Here is a 9,224-nt window from a genome sequence, read left to right as displayed (position 1 = left end):
GAGCCGAAAGAAAACTACGTTTAAGTACAAAGCTTAATAATAAAAGATGTAAAAAAATATATTTCAACAATCAATTCCAACGGCATTAGCCGGTAACGTTGTTCACGAAAAAACGAAACCTGGCGGCCACTAGACGAGGCTCTAGAGGTTACGTATTTTCGTGTACAACGTTACCGGCTGATGCCGTTGGAATTGATTGTTGAAATATATTTTTTTACATCTATTATTATTAAGCTTTGTACTTAAACGTAGTTTTCTTTCGGCTCTTGCATTTCTCAAAGTTTGAGACCGATATTTTATGTATAAAAAAAGTTCGAACGTTCAAAAAATGTTGAGGTTCAGAAAAAAGATGAAATAATTTTCAGTGAAGTTCCTACCAAAATGCAGCACCTAAACGTACTTTATTGTGTTCTAATACATTTCCCAAAGTTTCAGCTCGATATTTTATTTACAAAAAAAGTTCTTAGGTTCAAAAAAACATTCAGTGAACGGAAAAAGTGAGGTTGGTAATATAGGTATTTAGCTGTGTCACCTGCCCTTAAAATTTACTTTTTTTACGTAAAAATGCATCAGTTTCGTGAAAAATAATTTTTTTTTAAACAGTCGTATTTTTTGTTGGAAAATTGAATTTTTGTAAAGAAAATTTGTCTTCTGTTTGGAAGATTCAATAATTTAGATAAACTTTTTATTTATTTTTTGAGTAAAAAATCTTTATTTGTTGGAATTCGTATTTTTGGTTTAAAATTTTTTTTCTTTTGTTATATAAATTTCATTATTTTTTTATTAAAATATAAACTATTACACTTCTTCGTTGGCAATTTCTCTTTTTAGGTTGAATATTCAACTTTATGTTAAAAATTCAATTTGAAAATTTTAAATTTGTATATGAAACACTGTAATTCCTGAATATGTCTGAGCTAGAAAATAATGTATATTTAACCGCTGATATTACCTGAACAATAAAAATATTGTTCAAAATCATAAATTCTTCAATTCTCCTAAGTTCTTTTAAATTCTTCTAAATTCTGCCTTATTCTCGGTTATAGAACCTGAACTTAAATTCTCGGGAATTTAAAAACTCTACCAGCAAAGTAGAATTTTCAATAAAATATATTAGTTTTTGACTAAATAGTTGAATTGTTAGCCAAGAAGTTTCATTTTCATCAGAAAAGAATTTTCAAAAAAATACATAATTTTTTAACTAACTAGTTGAATCCTCGACCAACAAGATTTATTTTTTACTAAAAAATATCATTTTTTAAAATACAATGAACAATGGATGTGATTTTGGTCCAAATTTGACTTTATTAATTTTTAGTTTGTATTTTTTTTTCGTTTCTTAATGTTTGTAGCTAAGTAGTTAAATTTTTAAAAGAAAAAAACTCAATTTGAGAAAAAAAATTGAGTGCTTAAATTTTCATTGAGGAGAATTAGTTTTTAATAAAAAATAACGAATTTTCTACAAAACAGTTGAGGGTCCAGATGCAAAGAGGGGACAGGCGCTCGATAACGCGTAGAAGTATTGTCCAAATATCTTGTGTTGTCCAAAATTTAAAGTTCAAAACATTAAATAAAATAAAAAATTACAGGCTTGTAGATGATGCCCAGGCGGAATTTTTTTTTCTATTTGAAGGTTTTCTTTCCAATCTATATTTTTTAATAATAAAATTGAAAAACGGACGAAAAAACTTCGCCAAATTCAATTGTATTTAATATCGTAAATCATTTCCAATCCGACGATTATTATTAAAACTGTTTCCTTGTTATTTTCAGTGAATTAGCAAATAAATGAAAAAATGGAAATTTGTGCTTCGCAAGTTGTTTATTACTAAATTTATATAACACATTTTTGCAACTGCTTATCATTATTTCTGATCATTTACCATACATTTATTGAGACGTTTTAATGCATGAACATTTAAATTATATACTCTCTTTATTATTTCTAAACCCTTTTATACTATATCACAAATATAATCGCTTTGTCTTTGCCAGATTGTTATGTATCAGCGGTTTTACTATTTTGTAAAATCTATATAATTACATATTTATAAATAGGTACATTTTGCAATTCTACTATTGTTATTGCTATTGATCGAACAATTTTTTCTCTCTATCAGCGAACTGTCCAAAACGTTTTGGGCAACATAATCACCCAAACACCAAAACTAATCTTATAATTCATTAAAGTGTTACAAAAAGTAATTTTTGAAAAAATGCATTATTATTTAGAACAATATCTTCTTAGAATAATGCTACAAAGTTGCGTTTTTTTAAATAAAATTTAAAACTTCTTTCAACTTTTTTCTTAAAGTAGGGTAATAATTAATAAAAGTTAACATATATACTTTTTTTTAGTTAATTAATTATTGTTTATAACTTATGAACAAATAATAAATAAAAAATAAATAATTGAAACAAATTAATTCAAAGAAAATGGAATGGTTAAGATATAGGTCAATAAATAACCTGTAAAAATTTGGTTTTAAAACATAACATGAAGTTTAATGCAGGCCATGAAATGAAAATTTGTAACAGTACACAATTTATTATGAGCCCCCCATCCCGTCTTGTCAATATTCACTGGAAAAAAAATGTCTTCGATGATACGCATGTATAAACAAATCAAACAGGTTTCCAAATTAAGTGATTGCTATGCATATCAAAATGAACCTATTTATAATTATGTAATTTTATAGATTTTACAAAATCAGGGTGGCCGCTGGACCGGGAAATGACCGGGAATTTTACAAATGTGTAGAAAAAATTCTTTCAAAGTTCGGTTTCAAATGTTTTCTTTTATTTTTAATAATTGGTTAAAGTGTTATCTTTTTTAATTGTGCCATTATTGAGTTTACAATGCCTAATTCAAAAATATTTAACTTACGAAAATTTCCATTTTAGATTTTTATTTTTAAGCTTACATTTTTCATTTTCTAAAGTTTTACATTCTTTCTTGAAGAATTGAACAATTAAAAATTAAAAGACTTTGAAACTGTGTTTCAGTTTAAAATATTCCATCTTTGTCCAATTCAATTTGAAATTTTTATCTAAAAAAAGATTATTTATTGAATATTTAGCAATATTTTAAAATTTGTATTCAAGACAAGTAAATTGAGGCCAAATATTTAAAAGTAAACAATTTCAAACTGTATTGTTTGACATAGAAAACCAGGAATCGTTAAACTTTCGAAGAGCTTCTAAACTTTAAACGTTACGATATTAATTGTTGTATTTGAAAAATGTTTAATTTGTAGATGAAATTCTTGAATTTTAATGTATAATTTATAAATGAACATTTGTAGAAAAAATTGAGTAATTTTAAGAGACGTTTAGGAGTTTTAAAAAGACATAAAATTATTATGCAAATTTTCTTAAAATCTTCTAGAATCTTTTTTGAAAAAATGAAAAATTATTTTTAATTTTCATAGGAACCTTAGAAAATGTTTATATTTTTTTTAAGCCTTTCGCAATTCTTAAAAAGCTTCTAATTTTTGGTTCAAAATCTGCAAGAAGCTACATTTTATTTTAATTCAGGCTATTATTTCAAGTATGAAATTAATTAATTTTGAATCTTTTTAAAACTTCGAAGTATCTCTTCAAATTTGTCTACAAATAATAATGTTCAATTGTTATTTAAGCATCAACATTTTGTGGAAATGTCTCAAATTTTAAGGATTTCCTAAAAGTTGCTGGAAAAATTGAATTAATTTTGACAGATATTTAGAAGTTCTAAAAAATTTCAAAAATAATTTGAAATTTGAACAAATCTAAAACAAATTGTACATTTTTGAAGATTTTCAAGGATTTTTAAACTAATTAAAATGAAAAAAATAGAATTTATAATTTAAGAAGTGTTGAGTTAAAAAGTTCTAATTTTAACAGTGATCTTTAAAATTCCTCAAAATGATATAATTTTGAAAATTTTAAAGATCACTGAATGAGTTTTTAATTTAAAGAATTCAAAACGAGAGCGTCGATTTATATTTAATTTATATTGAAAAATGTTAGTAACTTCCATTTTATGCATGTAAATTATTGAGCATTTGAATGGAAAAATTTGTAATTAAAAAACTTTTAAACTTCAATTTTAAAAGTTAAACATTCAACAGTTCCACTTAAAGTTCTTTCATTTGCAGCTCAGTTTTTATGATCTCAAATGGAAAATTTTTAGCTTCAGTGTTCAAATTTTTTAATTTAATTGACTGTGAAACACGTTTGTGAACCAGGAAAAAACCGGGAAATTATTTTTTCGATTAAAACGGCCACCCTGAAAATATTAAAAACACTGATAAGTAACAACCTGACAAGAAAAAGTGATTATATTTGTGATATATCGTAAAAATTCATAGAAAAACTGTTTTTTTCAGATATCTGACTTTTGGCACCACAACTACCTTATTTTATTTTTTTTTTAGAATTTCTTTTCCTTTTTTGGAAAATGTAATAATCCAAATATATTGGTTCAGAATCAACTACAAATAAAAATACCAGTGATTTTTGTGGAAAATTTACAAAAAAGTTGTAGTAAATTTCACACAGTTTGCGGTAAAATTACCCTTATTCTTGATGTAAATTTCCCAAGAAAAGATCACTAGTATTTTTATGTTCTATGATTGTTGTGGAAAAATTACAAGTTTATTGCCAATTCCATACAGATATGGTAAAATTCTTTAAATAATCGCTGTAAAATTACAAGAAAAGTGTAATTTTTCCACAAAAATCATAGGTACAAATTACAAAACCTCCTGTTATTAGTTTTGCATCCCGAACCCCATTTTTCCTGTTTCTTCAGCTCTTTTTCGCTGTGATCTCTGTTCTCTCAAACTGTTAGGTTTGCAGTAATTTTTAAATATCATTAATTTTTACATTTTAGGGCTCGACTGTGAAATTGACATACAAAGAACCATTCAGAGGGTAAGGTCTCAACGATCCGGAATGGTTCAGACTGAAGCGCAGTACAAATTTGTGTACCTCGCTGTTTTGCATTATATTGAAACCGTATCGCAACGTATGCAAGCCGAACAGGTAAGGGACCGTACTTAAATTAAGTAACATCTCTGGGGGGGGGGGGTACTTTTTAACCTTGGGTCGATTCTTCATTCATGTATGTAATTTTTGATAATTCGGAAATTAAATAAACAACTCGCACTAATTGTACAAAAAATTAATTTGAATTTAAATTTAGACGCCAAAGAAACCTGAAGAATGAAAAATGAATAAATTTGTTAAAAAAGTCAGGCAATTTTATCGGTCAGGGAAAAGTCAGGTATTTATCAAAGAAATATTGTTAAAGTCAGGGAATTTCTCAGATTCTAGGTTGAAATTGTTACAAGTTTAAGATTCTGATCTTTGAACATTAGTGGTCAAAGAAAACAATCAGGGAAAAATTATGGAATTTTTTTAATGAAGTTTTAGGATAAATTTGATTATTTGTTTGCAAATGTAATCATTTTATTAAAAGCTCATCTTTTTTCGTTGAAAATTCAACTAGTTTTTTTTTTTTTTAATTTTTTTTTTCAATTTGAAAATTAATCTATTATAGTAGAATTTACGTAAGTCTAACCATTTTTTTTTCAAAAATCATTCATTTTGGTTAAAAATTAAACTGTTTTGCAGAACATTTTTCTTTTTAATTTGAAAATTCATCTTAGTACAATTTACGTAAGTCTAACCATTTTCTTCAAAAGTCATCTGTTTTGGTTAAAAATTAAACTGTTTTGTTAAAAATTCATTTTTTTTTATGTTGAAAATTCAACTATTTACGTAGAAAATTTACTGCTAATTTAAAACTCATATTTTGATGTTGAAAGGTCAAACTGAAATCTTTATTGCTTGAAAAATTAAATATTTTTTTGAAAAATGGTCTTTTAAATTTGAAAATTCATCTATTTGAGTAGCAATTGCATCTTTCTCGGATAAAAATGCTAACCGTTTGGTTGAAAATTCAGCAATTTTGTTCAAAATTCATCCGTTTAGGTTAAAAATTCAAATTTTTGTTGAAAATTCGTCTTTGTTTAAACTTCGTCTTTTTTATTTGAAAATTCATCTATTTCAGTAAAAACGCATCTTTTTTGGATAAATATGCAACTGTTCTGTTGAAAATTGTTCTTTTTTGGTTTCAAATTTTATTAACTTTGTAGAAAATCTACTTCTTTTTTAAAACGCATATTTCAATGTTGAAAAGTCAAACTAAATTCTTTTCTAGATGAGAATTCAAAATTCTGTTTTGGACATTTTTTCTTTAGAAATGAACAAATTCATCTGTTTTAGAAGAAATTTCATCTTTCTTGAATAAAAATGCCACTGCCTGGTTAAAAATTAATCTTCTTTGGTTGAGGATTCAACTATTTTGTTGTAAAATTTTGGTTGAACCATTTTGTTAAGAAATATATTTTTTTGAAGATTTATATTTTTAGTTGAAAATTCATCTCTTTCGTTGAAAGTTAAACTATTTTTATGAAAACTTATCTTTTTTAATTAAAAATTAACCTGCATGGCTAAAAGTTGAACTAAATTGTTAAAAATGTATTTGTTTGAATAAATGTTTATCTCGCTGGTTGAAAATTTAACTATTTTGTTGAAAATTGATTTTTATTTTGCTGAAAATTAATATTTTACTGTTAAAAATTCTATTTTTGTACAAAAAATTTGTTTTTTAGCTTGAACGTTCAACAAGTTAGGTGAACTTCTTTTTCTTTCCTGACTCAATAATTTTTATCTGTTGAAAATTCGTCTTCTTGGTTTCGAATTATTTTTTTAAAATGACATGTCACATGTTTCATTTAAATATAAACTAATTACACTTTTGTTGTTGTCTTTTTACGCTGCAAATTCGATGATTTTCCGAAAAATTTAATTATTATGTTGAAAATTCAAGTATTTTGTTAAAAACTCATCTTTTATGGTAGAAGTAATTTTTTTCTTTCAAAATAAATAAATAAATTTAAAATTGTTTAATTTGTATCTAGAACAGCTTTATTCCGTTCATAAAAAATTCTATATTAAAAATATTATAAAATTAAGACATTGGTATTTGAATGTTAATGATCAGGGAAAATGAAAAATTGATCAAAGAAGAATAAGGGAATTTCGAAAATAAAGTTTTCACTTTGAAAAGTATGTATTATCTTCAATACAAAAAATTTAAATTAGTCTAAAGCCCCATACCATGAAAATATGTAGTTTAATATGAATAAAATTTAATTTTGAGATACATTTTGAAAACAGTTCGAACTTCATGTTTCTATGATTTATTTTGCTGATATTATTGATTTTATTATTTGTTTTAGTTGAAAAAAATTATTTATTGTTAAAGTTATATGCGCCAAAAATATTTAAAACATATACATGATCAGAAGAATTAATAAAAAATATATTATGTGTATCCAATATAAATACAATAATAATTAAAATATGTAAGAGTACAACTTAAATTGCAAAGTAAAGAATCTTTGTACCTTTAAAATCTTAACAATTTCAAGTTTTGAAGAAAATATTGTTTAAAAGTAATGGTAATTGTAATTAAAATGTTTGAGGGAATAATTTGGTAAAAAGTCAATGACAGAAATAGTAAATGAGAAAATCGATTTATTATTATTTAATGTAATGTATATATTTATTTAAATTGAACCGAACATCATATATACTATTTATACTGTTTACTCATTTATTTGTTGCTTAATCTTGAAAGATTTTTTCTCGCTGCATTCAATCCCTAATAATTTTATTACAAAATATAAATTTGAAGGAGAATTTGAATTAAATATTTAATTATATTATTATAAACCTCATTTCTAAAATAAACAGACTGAGCTATTAAACTCTATAAACAAACGTACTGTACTCATGACGCACGGTTGGAGGAAATGCTTTTTTTTCATTAAAAAATGTCCAGAGCCCTTAATTTTCTTGCGATTTTGAATTTTTTATTTAAAATTAAAAATCATTAAATTCTATAGATCTTGACTCTCTGAACTGTTGTCTCCTCTATTTTTTATTAATAATTTTTCCACTAAAAGTTTGGAAAAAATAAAATTTTGTACATAACAATTTTTTACGCTTTAATAACTGATCAGGAAAATTTTATATTGTCTTAAATGATTTTTTAGGGGTTCATAGGATACAAATAATTAAAATGATGAAAACCCGACTTTTTCCAAGTGAAACTGCCAACATTTGGAAATTGTTTATGTAAATTGTTTATAAACATGTTAGTTGTTATATTCTACTAAATATTATCAAAGATACATTTTTTTAGGAATATCCGTAGCCATTGTAGCGATTAAAGAAAAAAAAATGTAGATAAAACCTTGCATTTGAATATTTTGTCACGAGAATTATTTATTATAATAGTTATTGTTAACTTCTCAAATATTTTTGTGACTAGCAGGCATTCGCCCAAAAGCTTAAAACATTTCCAGTGGAAAAAAAATTTCAATGCGAAAGGACCAAAATTTGGAATTCGTTGATCGATTTTTCTCGCAAAAATTTAAATTGTTCTTTCTATTTGATCAAATATTATTAAATATTTATTAGTTTAAGGAATACCTGAAGTCGTTCTGGCGACTGAAGGAAATTACGATTTGAAAAATCTCAAATTTTAATATTTTGCCGCAATAATTGTTTATAACAATAGTTATTATAAACTTTTAAATTATTTTTCTTATTAAATGTCATTCCTACATTAATGTGAAACACTTTTAGCAAATCAAAATTTACCGACAATAAGACTATTTGTCAATTTGTTTGTCAAATTTGTTTCTAACAAATAAATGGAATAATAAACAAACTATTTGTATTTTATGAGTCCCTAAACATTCATTTAAGACAATATAAAGTTTTCCTGGTCAGTTATTAAAGCGTGAAAAATTGTTATGTACGAAATTTCAGTTTTTTCATACTTTGAGTGAAAAAATTATTGATAAACAAATAGAGGAGACAAAAGTTCGGAGCGTCAAACAGAACGAAAAAAGTGAATTTTCTCCACTGTACGTCATGAGTTTGGTACGTTTGTTTATAGAGTTTAATAGCTTATAGTCTGTTCATTTTAGAAATGAGGTATGCAATAATATAACTATTTAATTCAAAATCTCCTTTAAATTAAAAAATGTTTAATAAAATTATTAGGGGTTGAATTCAGCGAGAAAAAAGCTTTCAAGATTAAGCATTAAATAAATGAGTAAACTGTATAAATAGTATATATGATGTTCGGTTCAATTAAA

The 9,224-nt window shown here is 24.9% G+C and overlaps 1 protein-coding gene across 2 annotated transcripts in view; it reads left to right on the top strand.

The window, feature by feature from the left end:
* LOC117177540 (tyrosine-protein phosphatase non-receptor type 11-like) overlaps positions 1 to 9,224 on the top strand; it is a 101,945-nt gene that overhangs the window by 40,430 nt on the left and 52,291 nt on the right. For both annotated transcript variants that reach the window (XM_033368327.1, XM_033368328.1), the window contains exon 11: positions 4,877 to 5,028. In XM_033368327.1, coding sequence (XP_033224218.1) covers positions 4,877 to 5,028 — 152 coding nt within the window. The remainder of the gene's footprint in view (positions 1 to 4,876; positions 5,029 to 9,224) is intronic.

This window comes from Belonocnema kinseyi, chromosome 7, assembly GCF_010883055.1.
Source record: "Belonocnema kinseyi isolate 2016_QV_RU_SX_M_011 chromosome 7, B_treatae_v1, whole genome shotgun sequence".
Taxonomy (NCBI): Eukaryota; Metazoa; Arthropoda; class Insecta; order Hymenoptera; family Cynipidae; genus Belonocnema; species Belonocnema kinseyi.
Note: the sequence above shows the minus strand (reverse complement) of the source record. Positions and strands in the feature narration are given on the sequence as shown.